The 18,846-nt window shown below is 42.4% G+C and overlaps 1 protein-coding gene across 4 annotated transcripts in view; it reads right to left on the reverse strand.

Moving 5' to 3' along the window:
* The window catches only part of IZUMO3 (IZUMO family member 3), a 312,623-nt gene that overhangs the window by 187,045 nt on the left and 106,732 nt on the right, over positions 1–18,846 (reverse strand). For 3 of the 4 annotated variants that reach the window (XM_056542993.1, XM_056542991.1, XM_056542990.1), the window contains one exon: positions 8,005–8,094. The exons of the other annotated variant lie outside the window; for it this stretch is intronic. In XM_056542993.1, the coding sequence (XP_056398968.1) occupies positions 8,005–8,094 (90 nt within the window). The remainder of the gene's footprint in view (positions 1–8,004; positions 8,095–18,846) is intronic. 4 annotated transcript variants of the gene reach the window in all.

Below are 18,846 nucleotides of genomic sequence, written 5' to 3' on the forward strand. Positions count from 1 at the left end.
TTAAGGTCCTGCTCCATGTCTACCTGCTGCTGATGAGTTGCTTCCCAATGCGTGAACAAAGGTACTCATCAGTGACTGTAGACTCAGGCTGCTGCTGATGGAGCTGGTACTGCTCCTGCCACTCCACCCCTCCCCAGCAGCCATGGCAGTGGAAAATAAGCACGGTGGGCCCCCCGAGTAAGACCTGCTAGTGGATGGACGATGGCGCCGATAGGCATCAGCCAACTGACTACGTAGGATCTCTCTGTAGTAGGTCAGTTTGTCCTCCCTCTCAGTGGACATAAAAAAGGCACCCATTTTGTGCCGGTAGCGAGGGTCCAATAAGGTGGAGACCCAGAAGTCATCCCGCTGCCGAATGGTGACAATTCATCTGTCACTACGCAAGGGAGCATGCATCTGCAAGTGACTCGGAGGGACTCCCTGACTCCATCTCCACTGCATACTGCCATGGTGTGTCTGGGTCCTCTGTCTCGCCTTCCTCATAACCCTCAAGTTCCTCTAGTTCATCATGCTCCTCCTCTCCTATCAGATGACTAGAAACACTGCCCATCTCATGAAACCTAAACTGTGCTCCACTGTGCCACTCATCATCCTCCTGCTCCAGTTCAGCCCCCACAGGGATCATGTGGCCGTGAGATGTAGGCGCAACATCTCCATTGCCCTGACCAGCCATCATTTCCAACATGAAGCAGTGGAATGACTGGTGACTTACCTATAATGTGGCTTCCTCAAAGGGCCTGAGCAAACGGCAGGTGTCACGTATGAGCTGCCACTGGTTCACATTGAAGTTACATACAAGATTACCCCTATCCACTTGGATCATCAAAAAATCGGTGATGGCTTTTCTCAGTTCGTATAGTTGGTCCAACATATGCAGGGTGGAATTCCAACGTGTGGCAACGTCTCAAATCAGACTATGTTGGGGGATACCATTCTGACGCTGCAGCTCAAGGAGGGTGTGCTTTGCCGTGTACGAGTGGCTGAAGTGCATTCAAAGTTTCCTACCCATTCTTAAGATGTCAGCAAATGGGGGGAACACTTCAGTAACTGCTTGACAACCAGATTTAACACGTGTGCCATGCAGGGTGCATGGGTCACCCTTCCTTGTCGAAGCGCGGCCACAATGTTCTTCCCTTTTGTCAGTCACCATGGTTCCCATTTCCAATTTTCGTGGAGTAAGCCATGCTCCAATTTCTTTATGAATGACTTTTAGTAGTTCATCCCGTGTGACTCTTTTAACCAAGGCAAACCATGTGAAGAACAGCCTGACACTGCCGTGCTCTGCACACATGGTATGCTGAAGGGCCACTGAGACTTGACCGGGCAGTGGAGGCTGAGGACACTGTGGAGGATGAGGAGGTGGAGTCGCACACTGTCACAGGAACAACGGGCTGACAGCATGGAGGAGGAAGCGGCGTGAAGTGTCCAAGTTGGGGTTGTGGCTGTGCAGGAATCACATTCACCCAGTGAGCCATAAAGGACATGTATTGTCCCTGACCGTAGTTACAGCTCCAGACGTCGGCGCTGCCGTGCACTTTGGTACACACTGACAGGCTCAAGAACTTCTCTTCCACAAAATTGTGCAGGGCCGGTACTGCCTTCTTCGCAAGGAAATGACAGCTTGGTACTCTCCACCTCTGCTCGGCACAAGTCATCAGTTCTCTGAAAGGTGTAGAGTCCACCACTTGTAAAAAAGGGAGGGACTGCAGCACCAGCAACTTAGACAGGAGCACATTCAGCTTCTGCGCCGTTGGATGAGTGGGTGCATACTGTTGTCTCTTGGACATGGCTTCGCCGATGGATTGTTGGCGGAATGGCTGACTAAAAGTGGGAGAAGCAGGAGCATCTGGAGCGACAGAAGGAGGGTATGACACACAGCTCCCTTCGGCTGAGGTGGTGGAGCCTTGGCTGGCTAAAGGAAGGATCAGCTGGCCACTAGGTGATGCAGTAGGCTGAACCACTACATCGGAGCCACGGTTCTCCCAGGCAGCTTTATGGTGGCGAAGCATGTGTTGACGCAGGGCTGTGGTGCCAACATTGGGATCCTGGCCACACTTCACCTTCTGCCAACATATCTTGCATGTGGCTGCGTGAACCTCCTCCGGATGCTTGATGGAAAAATGCCACACGGCAGAGTAGCTGATTTTCTCATCAACAGTCCGCGCTTATTGACTGCTACTGCCGCCGTCTCCAGGAACCCTTGTTCCACTTACTTCCAGAAATGTAGGCTGCCGCGAAGCAGGTGGTCTCCCCCGGGAACGTTTGGCACCAGAATTTCTGCCACCACGCTTTCTGCCAACCATGCTACCGCCTTGCTGGCTCAGCTGCGGCCTCAAGGGCAATCTGCAACTCTCTTCTCCTGATGATGAGGAAGCCCCTTCTGCACCCGGCTCCCAATTGCGATCGGCTTCATCACCATAAGCAAGTGTCTGCACGTGACTGATGTCCTACTCAGGTTCCTCAATAGTGTCTGCTTCAGGACCCAGGGTAACACCACCTCCCACTTCACTCTCCTCATCACTACTTGGCCGCCTAGCGGATGAAGCAGCGCATGTCTCCTCCCCTTCTTGGCTAGGCAGTAGCTGCTGACTGTCTTCTATTAGATTGTCCTCGGTGAATAGTGGAGCTGAACCCACAGCATAAGATACTTCTGTAGGAGAGGGAACAGCATAGGACACAGGCAATGGGAGGACAGGGACTGCTCCCGGACCATGCCAACTGAAGGTTGTGTCTGAGGAACCCACCGACTGTTGACTCTGTCAGATGTCACTTGTGATGAAGTGGATGACCGTGTTAACCAATAGACGATGGCAGATGGGTTGCTGGTCGAGACACGACCACTAGCTGAAAACGGGAGCTCAGGCCTCTTGCTGCGACTCCTGCTGCCACTCGCCCCTAGTCTGCTGCAACCTCTGACTGAAGGATTTAGGCCTCTGCCACTCCTCTGTGCACGTCCTGGCACTTCTCTACATACTTAGTGCATATATGAGGGTAGTACAATACGCTTCACTACTCTTAAAACAGTATTTGTCTAGAACAACAGCAGGTGAATACTTTTGGCTGTCCTTTCACAGTATGTAGGCCCTTGACAGGTTAACCTGTACAAAATAGTACACTACTTAGATGTACATATGTGGTATGCACTTAGGAGGGCAGAAAAATGCGCTACAATGAGCTTAAAAACTCTAAGTTTTGTAAAACACCAGCCAGTAAGTACTATTGCTTGGACTTTTTATTTTTGCACAGCAGCAGGACACAATAGTGTAGCACCACAAAAAAAAAAAAATAATTGCACTCTGTCACAGCGTATTAAGAATGGTGTGAACTGCTGGTTATTATACCGTCTACTGACTAGTATAATCAGCAGATAATTTCTTGTGGGAAAAAATACACAGAATTGCGCTGAAAAATCATTACTGCCTCCTATGATAGGGTTCATGAAGTTAAGGCAGCTTGTTGATATGTATGAGGTAACGAAAAGCTATCTGCCCCTCTCTGATAAAATGCTGAATAAAGTGACTGGGAGGTTTATGGCTAGCATAAAAATCCTTCTCAGTGACAACAAGCAAAGCACTGCACTGCTCTCTGTCCACAGCGCTGATGTGAGTAGCAGTTGGAAGTGGAACGCTGCGGTATGATCAATTCAGTGGGTCTGTGTAACACACAGAGACACGCAGCAGTCCTCTCTCTCTCTCTGCAGTGAATGGCATGAAATGAGCAGCCGCAAAATGGCTGCCGATTTATATAGGGCTGTGACATCACAGGGGTCTATGAATGCTGATAAGCTGTATACTGCATGTGATTCAGGGTCATCCCGCCAACCTCCCTTCCCACCTTGCCTTCCTGCCTACCCAGCATCCCCTGCCCCATGTGGATCCACCATTTTAGGTGTCCTGGAGCCTGGAACGCTGTAAAATGGAGTTTAATTAAGCGATTTGCGCGATAGAATCGCGGCAATATTCACATTCATTGCAAATTGAGTAAATCCTGAAATTCGTAATAATTCGGGTTCGTCTGCTTCGATTCGCTCATCTCTACTCATGATGTCAGCAGAGAGCTCTGTGTTCCAAAAAGAAAATAATTTCCTCTGTAGTATTCAGCAGCTAATAAGAACTGGAAGGATTAAGCTTTTTTAATAGAAGTAATTTACAAATCTGTTTAACTTTCTGGCACCATTTGATTTAAAAAAAAAAGTTTTCCACTGGAGTACTCCTTTAATGTCAGGTCCCACCTTAGCATGTTTATAGGTTAGTTTGTTGCATAAGATTAGTAGATGTGGTTTTAACCTGTATATGTAATTTGTTCTTTGTACACTGCCCTCTCACCTGCGTCATGAGAGAAGTGAGCTTATTACCTCCCCTCCCTCAGGTGAGAGACACAGTCTGACGAAGCACCATAATGGTGTGAAACAGCTGCTGTAACTACAGCTTTCTGAGAATGGCTTACGTTCTGGTACTGCTGGCGTTTTTCCTGCACTGAAAATAAAAGTCTTTGGGGCCCTGAAGCGGTGAGTTGCCTCTCATTTTCTACTTCGATTTACTGGTTAATCAAGCTCTACAGAAACCAAAAACTTGATTACATACAATTGTAAAGAAGTAATAAGATGAAGGATAAATAGAAGAATAATCTGGAGGAAAAAAATTGCTTTCTCTTTCAAGTATAGTCAAATGAGTACAGTTATTAGTTCAGCTTTTTTCAGTAATTGGCATATGCTAGAAAGGGACCCCTTTCTAAAAGATGCTGCAGAAAAAAGACCCATCATTGTCTACCACAGATGTCAGAAATGTTAAAAAATGCATTAGTATGAAGGAGATTCAGCACCAAAAAGAACAGTTAGAATTGGTTACAGAAATCCATACCGAGAGGAAATAATAGAAAAAAGAGTATATGTTGTAGATATTGCCTCTCACTGATTAATGCTAGGAATATTCAATCGGGTTAAAGGATAGGGGATAAGATGCCTGATCATGGGGGTCCCACCACTAGGGACCCCCATTGATCTTGCACGCCGCACCCCGTTAAAATCAGTCCCTGGAGCCTGTTCGCTCCGGGTCTGATTAGTGTTGATCACGGGGCCGGAGCATAGTGATGTCACGGCCCCGCCCCTGTGTGATGTCACGCTCCGCCCCCTCAATGCAAGTCTATGGGAGGGGGCGTGACAGCTGTCATGTCCCCTCCCATATACTTGAATTGAGGGGGCGGAGCGTGACGTCACACAGGGGCGGAGTCGTGATGTCACGATCTTCCGTTCCCATGGTCGGGAGCCAGAACCTCCAGCGCTGCCTTAAGTAGATACAGATGGGACCCCCGCGATCATACATCTTATCCCCTATCCTTTGGATAGGGGATAAGATGTCTAGGGGTGAAGTAGCCCTTTAAGTTTCTTGGGGTGGTAAATTATGTTATCACCTACAAAACTGAGTAAGATTCTCTCTTTTTACATCACTTTTTTTATTTATATATATATATATATATATATATATATATGTGCTTTTTTTACACTTTATGTATTTTACTGTTGATGAGTGCCGTGCATCTGAATTTTCTTTTTTCAACAAAATGTTAAAACAAATCTCTTATCAATTACTTGATAGATATACAGGAGATCTGACATCATAAACGTATATAAGTATATTAATATATATTAGTATATTAATTAATATTGATAAACGTATATAAGTATATTAATGGCCCATACAAAAAATATGGAGAAAAACTGTTCCAGGTTAAACCCCCCCAAAGGACGAGGGGGCACTCCCTCCGTCTGGAGAAGAAAAAGTTTAGTCTCAAGGGGCGACACGCCTTCTTTACCGTGAGGACTGTGAATTTATGGAACGGTCTACCTCAGGAACTGGTCACAGCAGGAACAATTAACAGCTTTAAAACAGGATTAGATACATTCCTGGAACAAAATAACATTAATGCTTATGAAGAAATATAAAATCCCATCCCTTCCCCAATATCGCGCCACACCCCTACCCCTTAATTCCCTGGTTGAACTTGATGGACATATGTCTTTTTTCGACCGTACTAACTATGTAACTATGTAACTATGATGATTCATGACATGTGAAAGGTCTCAGCTAAGTGAAAATAATTTCTTTGGTCATGTGCCCATGTTTGATTAGAAACGATAAGGTGGCCAGAAAGTTATCTTCTGCAATCTTCTCTCATACATGAATGTTCAGCACAGCTATGTGTTCACAATGAAAAGAAGATTGGTGAGCCATGGCACACAGCTCTGGCAGCAGCTTATATCTCTGTGAACCAAAAGGTTGAGCAATCATTTGTCATGTACACACATTACGCATGCATACAGCAGCTGCACAGCAAGAAAGGGGTTATATTAAGCACTGAAACTACTGTTGCTGATATTAGATGGGAGAATTGATTTATCTTTCAGGGACAGTGTTAATCCTCTGGAGAATAGACAAAGCTTGCAGGTATACAGTCTCTCTCTCCCCCTCTATTGCACATACCAGTAGCTATCTACACCCACTTTCTTTGTTTCATCTTTCTTTGTTTGTTGCTAATAACAGATTTCCCAAAATGGGCAATGAACAGCAGACAGCAGGGAAGGGGGACACCAAGTGGTCCAAAAATTTCAGTTTTTTTTTTTTCTCGAGAGCAATTTTTGTCAATTTTTGTCATTTTTGATAAATGTAATTAACAAAAAAATTAGGAATCACATAGGTATCAAATAGAGGGAACTTGTTTGAAACTGCAGTGATGACTAGTACCACGCTTCACAATATCAAGATGAATGTACAGAAGTGAAAGGAGATATGGCTTTCTGATTTTGGGTCAAAAAGTTAGTGGACATTTGTGGAATGCAGGCTTTATTTTAAAAAAGCTTTAAAGGGGTACTCCGGTGGAAAAGATATTTTTTTTTCAATCAACTGGTGCCAGAAAGTTAAACAGATTTGTAAATGACTTCTATTAAAAAATCTTTACCCTTCCAGTACTTTTTAGCAGCTGTATGCTACAGAGGAAATTCTTTTCTTTTTAAGTTTCTTTTTTGTCTTGTCCACAGTGCTCTCTGCTGACTCCTCTGTCCATGTCAGGAACTGTCCAGAGCAGCATAGGATTGCAATGGGGATTTTCTCCTGCTCTGGACAGTTTCTGATATGGGCATCAGGTCAGCAGGGACCATTGTAGACAAGACAAAAAAGAAATTCAAAAAGAAAAGAATTTCCTCTGTAGCATACAGCTGCTAAAAAGTACTGGAAGGGTAAAGATTTTTTAATATATGTCATTTACAAATCTGTATAACTTTCTGGCACTAGTTTAAAAAAAAAATTGCACCAGAGTACCCCTTTAAATGAGGTGAAAGAGGCATTTCTCTTTAATAAGATATATTTCAAAATTGATTATCTTTGCATATACTATTGATATATGGCAAAATGTATCTTTATTTCTTAACAATGTGGTATTACTTAGGAATTCCATTCAGAAATTGGGGAAAGCAGAATGTTTCCAAAGTACTGTTTGCCACCCTGCCATTTCAGAATGGTACAAAACATTTCTTAGAATGTGCAGGATGGAGAAAGTGGTCACCAGTGGTTAAAACAACAAACTCTATGATATTTGGCACCCGTCGGCTTTTTAAACTTGGCTTTAAACGTAACTTTAACTGAAACCATTGGAGATTTTCCTTTAAAAGCAATGATATATCATGATTCCAAAATTGAATGGTAATTAACATTGTATCTAGCAAGATAATCATAATTGCAAATGTAAAAATGTGTGACTTGTTTTTAGTACTCTGAAGCAGAAGAGAATCATAGAAAGCATTTTTTTTTGCTAAGGATAACATAATAGATGGAATATATATATATATATATATATATATATATATATATATATATTTCTATATATAAAAATGAATAGAGAGTTAGGGATGAGCAAAGTAAAAAATAATATAAGAAAATAAAAGTTATCTTGGAAGTCTATTTATCTTATATTTAAGCACATTGGTAATACTGTAGCATTTCCATATATTACCTATATCAGCAAAGTGCTCCAATGACTGTTTCATCTGCCGCATTAACTTCTGCTTTATTGTCTTTATATCTTCCAAGAACATGTTGATCCCTAGGGGGAAAAAAAAGAGAAGACTTCATTCATATTGCTTTAACCCCTTAAGGACTCAGCCCATTTTGGCCTTAAGGACTCAGACAATTTAATTTTTACGTTTTCATTTTTTCCTCCTCGCCTTCTAAAAATCATAACTCTTTTATATTTTCATCCTCAGACTAGAATGAGGGCTTGTTTTTTGCGAGACCAGTTGTCCTTTGTAATGACATCACTCATTATATCATAAAATGTATGGCGCAACCAAAAAACACTATTTTTGTGGGGAAATTAAAACGAAAAACGCAATTTTGATAATTTTGGAAGGTTTAGTTTTCACGCCGTACAATTTATGGTAAAAATGACATGTGTTCTTTATTCTGAGGGTCAATACAATTAAAATGATACCCATTATTACATACTTTTATATTATTGTTGCGCTTAAAAAAAATCACAAACTTTTTAACCAAATTAGTACGTTTATAATCCCTTTATTTTGATGACCTCTAACTTTTTTATTTTTCCGTATAAGCGGCGGTATGGGGGCTCATTTTTTGCACCATGATCTGTACTTTTTTTTGATACCACATTTGCATATAAAAAACTTTTAATACATTTTTTATAATATTTTTTTTAATAAAATGTATTAAAAAAGTAGGAATTTTGGACTTTTTTTTTTTTCGTTCACGCCGTTCACCGTACGGGATCATTAACATTTTATTTTAATAGTTCGGACATTTACGCACGCGGCGATACCAAATATGTCTATAAAAAAATTTACGCTTTTTGGGGGTAAAATAGGAAAAAACGGACGTTTTACTTTTTTATTGGGGGAGGGGAATTTTTTTAATTTTTTTTACTTTTACATTTTTTTACATTTTTTTTTACACTTGAATAGTCCCCATAGGGGACTATTCATAGCAATACCATGATTGCTAATACTGATCTGTTCTATGTATAGGACATAGAACAGATCAGTGTTTTCGGTGATCTTCTGCTCTGGTCTGCTCGATCACAGACCAGAGCAGGAGACGCCGGGAGCCGGACAGAGGAAGGAGAGGGGACCTCCGTGCGGCGTTATGAATGATCGGATCCCCGCAGCAGCGCTGCGGGCGATCTGATCATTCATTCAAATCGCGCACTGCCGCAGATGCCGGGATCTGTATTGATCCCGGCACCTGAGGGGTTAATGGCGGACAGCGATCAGCAGCCAGGATCAGCCGCGCATGACACGGGCATCGCTCCGATGCCCGCGGTTATGCACAGGACGTAAATGTACGTCCTGGTGCGTTAAGTACCACCTCACCAGGACGTACATTTACGTCCTGCGTCCTTAAGGGATTAAAACAGAACTATTGGCTGCTTTCTCAATGGAATAAATTAGCTAGTTGATTGTACAGCTGAGGTTACAAAAACCAATCACTCACGATACTGATGACTGTTTCTTCTACATCATGGATTTCTGGTTTATATATTTGTAGAAAAAGTAGTCTTACAAGACAGGTATTTTTTTTGTTCAAAACATTGCTAGCAGAAGTTTAAAGGGGTATTCCAAGATTTTTTTTTTATTTGACTATGCTACAGGGCTGTAAAGTCAGTGTAGTTCATAACATAATGTCTGTACCTGTGTGTGACGGTTTTCTCACAATTCTTCTGTGATTTTCAATCCAATATTTATTTTTATCAGCAAACAAACAACTGTTGTCTCAGATTTTTCCCAGCTTGCAATGCGGTTGAGAACTGCATTGCTAGTCAGCTGATGACAGGCAGCCTGTCTGCTTCAATGGGTGAAGCAATCGCTTGGTGGGAGAAAGATCAATCTGTAACTAATGCAACAGCTGTAGGCACCCTGATTGAAAACCACAGGTCTTTAGATGAATGCAGCTCATTTATGTTTCAATGGGTTGGGTGGCTGATGTGTGAGAGGGAGGAAATGGAATTGTGGGATTTGTAGTCAAAAAAAGAAAAGTCAAACAGGAAATACCAGGCGGGGGGGGGGGGGGTTACAGTTCATTTCCCCTGCTCTGCCCACCGATCAAAGTCGGGGCAGAGCGGGGGGAACACGGGCGGCGAGGGGGAAGCATGGCCCAGCTTACCAGACTGACAGAGGCGGCGGCATCCTGGAGGAGCGGCGTCATCATCGGAGCAGCGGCCGGAAAGTGCGGCAGAGAAGGCTGCAGCGAAGATCGCGGTAAGTGATCTTCACTGTGGCCTTCTAAATGCTGCAAAACTACAACTCCCATCATGCCCACACAGCCAAAGGCTGTCTGGGAATGCTGGGAGTTGTAGTTTTGCAACATCTGGAGGGTCATAGTTTGGAGACCACTGTGTAGTGGTCTTTAAACTGTGGTCCTCCAGATGTTGCAAAACATGTCTGGGCATGCTGGGACTTGTAGTTTTGAAGCATCTGAAGTGGCACAGTTTGGAGACCACTAGTGTAGCCCTCCAGATGTTGCAAAAGTACAATTCCCAGCATTGCCAGACAGTCAGGGTTGCTGGGCATGTAGTTCTGCAATATCTGGCACTTCATATGTTGCAGAGCTACAACTCCCAGCATTCCTGGACAGTGGGCATGCTTGGAGTTGTAGTTTTGCAACATCTGGAGGACTACATTTTGGAGACCACTACTTAGCGGTCTCCAAACTGTTCTTCCCCAGTTTTTGCATAACTACAACTCCTAGCATGCCCGGACTGTCCAGGCATGCTGGAAGTTGTAGTTCTGCAACATATGAAGGGCCAGATATTGCAGAACTACATGCCCAGCATCCCTGACTGTCTGGCCATGCTGGGAATTGTAGTTTTGCAACAGCTGTAGGCACTGATTGGAAAACACTGAGCTAGAGTCTGTTTCCTAACTCAGTGTTTCCAACCCATGTACCTCCAGCTGTTGCAAAATGACAACTCCCAGAATGCACTGAAAGACCGTACATGCTGGGAGTTGTAGTTTTGCAACACCTGGAGGCACACTGGTTGGAATCACTGAGCTACAGTCTGTTTTCTAACTCAGTGGTTCCCCACCAGTGTGCCTACAGCTGTTGTAAAACTACAACTCCCAGCATGTACGGTCTGTCAGTGCATTCTGGGAGTTGTCAATTTGCCACAGCTGAAGGTTTGGGGTGCCCCCCCCCCCATGTGAATGTACAGAGTACATTCACATGGGCAAGTTTACAGTGGGTTTCCTTCTACAAGTTTGAGCTGCGGCACATTTTCTGCTGCAGCTTAAACTCCCAGCGGAAAACTTAGTGTGAACCCAACCATGTGAATGTACCCTAAAAACACTACACTACACTACACTAACAAATAATAAAAAGTAAAACACTACATATACACCCACTTACACGTCCCCCCAAATAAAAATGAATAACGTCTCATACGGCAGTGTTTCCTAAACAGAGCCTCCAGCTGTTGCAAAACCACAACTCCCAGTATTGCCGGAAAGCCATTGACTGTGCTGGCAGGCTGGGAGTCTTGCAACAGCTGGAGGCACCCTCTTTGGGAAACACTGCTGTAGGGTTTTGGTTGAGACAAGCCCCATCCTTGTAACTGGTTCCGCCCATCTTGCAAATTCCTTATTTAGGCCTCAAATGCGCATGGCGCTCTCTCACTTCAGAGCCCTGTCGTATTTCAAGTCAATAGTTTAGGGCCACATATGAGGTATTTCCGTACTCTGGAGAAATTGCGATACAAATTTTGGGGGGATTTTTCTCCTTTTACCCCTTATGAAAAGGTAAAGTTGGGGGCTACACCAGCCTGTTAGTGTAAAAAAATTAAAATTTTTACACTAACATGCAGGTGTTGCCCCATACTTATTTTCCCAAGAGGTAAAAGGAGAAAAAGACCCCCAAAATTTCTAACGCAATTTCTTCTGAGTAAGGAAATACCCCATATGTAAAATGCTCTGCGGACGAACTACATGGCTCAAGAGTGAGAGCGTGCCATGTACATTTGAGGCCTAAATTGGTGATTTGCACAGGGGTGGCTGATTGTTACAGCGGTTCTGACATGACCGTAAAAAAAAAAGAACACCCACATGTGACCCCATTTTGGAAACTACACCCCTCACGGAATGTAACAAGGGGTATAGTGAACATTTACGCCCCACAGGTGTCTGACATATTTTTTGAACAGTTGTCCGTAAAAATGAAAAATGTAATTTTCCATTTGCACAGCCCACTGTTCCAAAGATCTGTCAAATGTCAGTGGGGTGTAAATGCTCACTGCACCCCTTATAAAATTCTGTGAGGGGTGTAGTTTCCAAAATAGTATGCCATGTGTTTTTTTTTATTTTTTTTTACTGATCTGGCATCATGGGGGCTTCCTAAATTCAACATGCCCCCAAAAACCATTTCAGCAAAATTTGCTCTCCAAAAGCCCAATGTCGCTCCTTCCCTTTTGAGCCCACTTAGTGCACCCGTAGATGTGGTATTTTTTTACTCGAGAGAAATGGGGTTACAAATTTTGGGGGGCATTTTCTCCTATTACCCCTTGTGAAAATGAAAAGTTTGGGCTAACACTCACATTTTAGTGTTAAAAATCAAATTTTTCATTTTCATGTCCCACTTTAACGAAAGTTTATCAATCACCTGTGGGGTGTTAAGGCTCCCTGTACCCCTTGTTACATTCCTTGAGGGGTGTAGTTTCCAAAATAGTATGCCATGTGTTTTTTTTGCTGTTCTGGCACCATAGGAGCTTCCTAAATGCGGCATGCCCCCCAAAAACCATTTCAGCTAAATTTGCTTTCAAAAAGCCAAATGTGACTCCTTCTCTTCTGAGCATTGTAGTTTGCCCGCAGAGCATTTTACGTCCTAACATCGGGTATTTCCATAAAGAGATGGGTTTCCAAATTTTGGGGGGCATTTTCTCTCATTACCCTTTGTAAAAATGGTAAATTTGGGAAAAGAAACTGCACTTTAGTGAAAAAATGTTTTTTTCATTTACGCATCCAACTTTAACCATAATGTCGTCAAATACCTGTGGGGTGTTAAGGCTTACTGGACCACTTGTTACTTGCCTTGAGGTGTGTAGTTTCCAAAATAGTATGCCATGTGTTTATTTTTTTGCTGTTCTGGCACCATAGGGGCTTCCTAAATGTGACATGCCCCTAAAAAACCATTTCAGAAAAATTCACTCTCCAAAATCCCATTGTTGCTTCTTCCATTCTGAGCCCTCTACTGCGCCCGCCGAACACTTGACATACACATATGAGGTATTTCCTTACTCGAGAGAATTTGGGTTACAAATTTTAGGGGGCTTTTTCTCCTATTACCCCTTGTAAAAAATCAAAAACTGGGTCTACAAGAACATGCGAGTGTAAAAAATTAAGATTTTGAATTTTCTCCTTCCCTTTGCCGCTATTCCTGTGAAACACCTAAAGGGTTAACAAACTTTCTGAATGTCATTTTGAATACTTTGAGGGGTGTAGTTTTTATAATGGGGTCATTTATCGGGTATTTCTGATATGAAGGCCCTTCAAATCCACTTCAAAACTGAACTGGTCCCTGAAAAATTCTGATTTTGAAAATTTTGTGAAAAATTGGAAAATTGCTGCTGAACTTTGAAGCCCTCTGATGTTTTCCAAAAGTAAAAACATGTAAATTTTATGATGAAAATATAAAGTAGACATATTGTACATGTGAATCAATATATAATTTTTTGGAATGTCTGTTTTCCTTACAAGCAGAGAGCTTCAAAGTTAGAAAAATGCAAAATTTTCTATTTTTTCATCAAATTTTGGAATTTTTCTTGGGAAAACTAGCATTTTAGTGAAAAAAAATTATCATAATTTACACATCCAACTTTAATGAAAAGTCTTCAAACACCTGTCGGGTGTTAAGGCTCACTGTACCCCTTGTTATGTTCCTTGAAGGGTGTATTTTCCAAAATAGTATGCCATGTGTATTTTTTTTTTTTTTTTGCGGTTCTGGCACCATAGGGGCTTCTTAAATGTGACATGCCCCCCAAAAACCATTTCAGAAAAACTCACTCTCCAAAATCCCATTGTCGCTCCTTCCCTTCTGAGCCCTATAGTGCACCCACAGAGCACTTGACATACACATATGAGGTTTTTCCTTACTCGAGAGAAATTAGGTTACAAATTTTAGGAAGATTTCTCTCCTTTACCTCTTGTAAATATAAAATACTGGGTCTACAAGAACATGCCAGTGTAAAATGAAGATTTTGAATTTTCTCCTTCAATCTGCTGCTATTCCTGTGAAACACCTAAAGGGTAAACAAACTTTTTGAATGTCATTTTGAATACTTTGAGGGGTGCAGTTTTTATAATGAGGTCATCTATGGGGTATTTCTATTAAGAAGGCCCTTCAAATCCATTTCAAAACTGAACTGGTCCCTGAAAAATTTCGATTTAGAAAATGTTGTGAAAAATTGCTGCTGAACTTTGAGGCCCTCTGATGTCTTTCAAAAGTAAAAACATGTCAACTTTATTATGCAAATATAAAGTAGACATATTGTATATGTGAATCAATATATAATTTATTTGGAATATCCATTTTCCTTATAAGCAGAGAGCTTCAAAGTTAAAAAAAAAGATGCAAAATTTTAAATTTTTTCATCAAACTTTGGAATTTTTCACCCAGAAATGATGCAAGGATTGATGAAATTTTATCACTAACATAAGGTAGAATATGTCACAAAAAAACAATCTCGGAATAAAAATGAAAAGTAAAAGCATCTAAGAGTTAATAATGCTTAAAGTGACAGTGGTCAGATGTTCAAAAAATAGCCGGGTACTTAAGGTGAAAATGGGCTGGGTCCTTAACCCCTTAAGGACCCATGACGTACCGGTATGTCATGAGTCCACTCCCGTTCTATAACGCGGGGCCCGGCCTCTAAAAACAGACGGGACCCGTGGCTAATAGTGCGCAGCACTGATCGCAGTGCCGCGTGCTATTAATCCTTTAGACACAGCGTTCAAAGTAGAACGCAGCGTCTAAAGTGAAAGTAAATCATTGCCGGTTAGCTCAGGGGGCTGTTTGGGATGTCTGCAGCTAAATCGCGGCATCCCGAACAGCTGTGACACAGCAGGAGGGTCCCTTACCTTGCCTCCTGGTGTCTGATCGCCGAATGACTGCTCAGTACCTGAGATCCAGGCATGAGCAGTCAAGCGGCAGAATCATTGATCAATGATTTCCTATGAGAAACCACTGATCAATGTAAAACATCAGTGTGTGCAGTGTTATAGCCCACTATGGGAGCTATAACATTGCAAAAAAAAGGGGGAAAAAAGTAAATAGAGATAATTTAACCCCTTCCCTAATAAAAGTTTGATTCACCCCCCTTTTCCCATTTAAAATAAAAACCAGTGTAAATAAAAATAAACATATGTGGTATCGCCGCTTGCGTAGATGTCCGAATTATAAAAATATATCATTAATCAAACTGCACAGTCAATGGCGCATGCGCCAAAAAATTCCAAAGTCCAAAATAGTGTATTTTTGGTCACTTTTTATATCATGAATCAATAAGTCCTATCAATGCAAAAATGGTAGCGCTAAAAATGTGAGATCACGGCGCAAAAAATGAGCCCTCATACCGCCCCATAAGCGGAAAAATAAAAAAGTTATAGGGGTCAGAAGATGACAATTTTAAACGTATAAATTTTCCTGCGAGTAGTTATGATTTTTTCCAGAAGTATGACAAAATCAAACCTACATAAGTAGGGTATCATTTTGATTGTATGGACCTACAGAGTAAAGAGAAGGTGTCATTTTTACCGAAAAATGTACTGTGTAGAAACAGAAGCCCCCAAAATTTACAAAATAGCATTTTTTTCTTCAATTTTATTTCACAATGATTTTTTTTTGTTTCGCTGTAGGTTTCGCCGTAGATTTCGCCGTGATGTCATTACAAAGTAGAATTGATGGCGTAAAAATTAAGCCATCATGTGGATTTTTAGGTGCAAAATTGAAAGCGTTATGATTTTTTAAAGGTAAAGAGGAAAAAACGAAATTCAAAAACGAAAAAACCCCGGGTCCTTAACCCCTTAAGGACATAGGGCGTATGGATATGCCCTGGCTCCCTGGTACTTAAGAACCCAGGACGTATCCATACGCCTGTGGGAATTTCGATCCCCGCCGTGAAATCATTCAGCAGGCATCCCGTGCAAATGCCGAGGGGGGTCATCAGACACCCCCCCGTGTCGGCGATTGCGGCAGATCGCTGCTGAATACACACCAGCGATCTGCCGTGATTCGGGTCATACGGGTCACGTGTGACCCGAAGATACAAGGTGATCAGGGGTGTACAATACACCCCCTTTCACCCACTGTATCTATGGGGAAGTGGTGATCAGCTGGACGATAGCAGCTGGCAGGGGAGGGGTTAACGGCATCTTCTCGCAGCTCTGCCCGTCAGCTGAGTTCAGTCAGCGGGCAGAGCTGCTCGAAGGTGCCAGCCCCCCCCCCCTCTGTGCGATCAGAGCCCCCTCAGGGAAGAAGATCTGCAGGGACAGAGGAGGGAAAGAAGGGCAAGGTAGGAGTGAGTGTAAAAAAAGTTAAAAAAAAGTAAACCCCCCCCCCCTGACCACCTAATAGGTCCCCAGGGGTCCTCCATAAATTTTTCAGTGTGACTCGGGCCCTATTAGGGGTTCAGGGCAACCCCATTTGCCCCCCCATTTTTTTTTTTCCACAGTTCCCCCCCCCCCCTATATAACGGTGTGTGATTTCTAATCACACACCGTTATATCTAATAGTTACACCAAGCAAACACACTACACAGAGGTGAAGTTCCCCACACTGGAAAGAAGGGACGAATTCGGATGGACACCACAACTCAATGTGACACTTGCCCCGATCATCTGGGCCTCTGCATTAAAAACTGCTTCAGGGATTATCACACTTCCATGCGGTACTAAATTTTCCCTTTTCATTTTAATTTTCCATAATTTGACCTCAATGTACCAAATCCAAAGTACATTCCAAGTTTTAACCCCATAAAACCACTAAATTGCCCATAAAAAATTTTCATTAAAAAAAAAACCTGATAAGACCCCTGGGGTATTTTTTTCAAAAAAATGGGCCATGGGTCACTGAGTCACTATCATACTTTTTATGTTGCCTCAAATGTGCAGCGCTCTCTCTCTACCTAAGCGATGTGCGCATTTGAGGCAAAAGGTATGGGACGGCCACACACATCACATTCCCAGAATGATGATTCAGAGAATAGGGTTTGGGGTGGGCATATTCTTTAGTTTTGGCAATGCTCTGGGTGATCATTCTGAGAACATAGCCTATTTTATTATTTTACGTCCCACTGTACCCCATTTTAGTAACTTACCTCATGTAACATTTAGTAATTACCCCATGTAATGCTCCTTGAGGGGGGTCCCACTGTTCTGGCTCCATAGGCAGCGATGTTGAAGCTCAAGGCCCCTGACTGCGCTCCTGTTCTTCTGTGACCGTTGCCGTTCTACACCCAGATATGAGGTATGTCCTTACTCCAAAAACATGTATTTACAAATAATTTTTATTTTTTTGCTATTCTGGCACTAAATGCGACATGCCCCCCCCCCCCCCCATTTCTGCAAAATTTGCAAATGTGGCTCCTTCTCTTCTGAGCATTGTAGTGTGCCCGCAGTGCACTTGACGTCCACACATGGGGTATTTTCATACTGAGAAGAGATGGGGTTACACATTTTGGAGGGCATTTCTCCTATTACCCCTTGTAAAAATTTAAAATTTGGGGAAAAAACTGCATTTTATTAAAAAAAACTAAAAACTTAATTTACACATCCAAAGTCGTCAAACACCTGTGGGGTGTTAAGGCTCACTGGACCCCTTGTTACGTTCCTCGAGGGGTGTAGTTTCCAAAATAGCATGCTGTTCTAGCACCATAGAGGCTTCCTAAATGCGACATGCCCCCCCCCCCCCCATTTTTGCAAAATTTGCAGATGTGGCTCCTCTTTTGAGCATTGTAGTGCGCCCGCAGAACACTTGAAGTCCACACATGGGGTATTTACATAGGGTTATGAATTTTGGGGGGCATTTTCTCCTATTACCCCTTGTAAAAATGAAAAAAAAAAATCATTTACACATCCAACTTTAACAAAAAGTGATCAAACACCTGTTTGGTGTTAAGGCTCACTGTACCCCTTGTTCTGTTCCTTGAGGGGTGTAGTTTCCATAATAGTATGCTGTGTGTTTTTTTTTTTTTTTTTTTGCTGTCCTGGCACCATACGGGCTTCCTAAATGGGACATGCCCCCCAAAAAAACATTTCAGCAAAATGTGCTCTCCAAAAGCCAAATGTGACTCCTCTTCTGAGCATTGTAGTGCGCCCTCAGTGCACTTGACATCCACACATGGGGTATTTCCATACTCAGAAGAGATGGGGTTACAAATTTTGCAGGGCATTTTCTCCTATTACCCTTTGTAAAAATGTAAAATTTGGGGGAAAACCAGCATTTTAGTGAAAAAAAATTAAATTTCATTTACACATTCAAAGTTGTCAAACATCTGTAGGGTGTTAAGGCTCACTGTACCCCTTGTTACGTTCCTTGAGGGGTGTAGTTTCCAAAATAGTATGCCATATGTTGTTTTTTTTTGCTGTCCCTGCACCATAGGAAAATTACAATTTTAGGGACACATCCCCGAAGGACTGCCCTAAACTAGAGACTACTTAACTAAATTAATAAAACTTAACTTTTATTATAACCACTAAATTATAAGTTGTGCTTTTGGTACCATAGTGAAAAAATGTTAAAAAGTCCGGTCATCCACCATGTGACTACAACTTAGGTCAAAGTTGCCCAGATGTCT

This window comes from Hyla sarda, chromosome 10 (assembly GCF_029499605.1).
Source record: "Hyla sarda isolate aHylSar1 chromosome 10, aHylSar1.hap1, whole genome shotgun sequence".
Lineage (NCBI taxonomy): Eukaryota > Metazoa > Chordata > Amphibia > Anura > Hylidae > Hyla > Hyla sarda.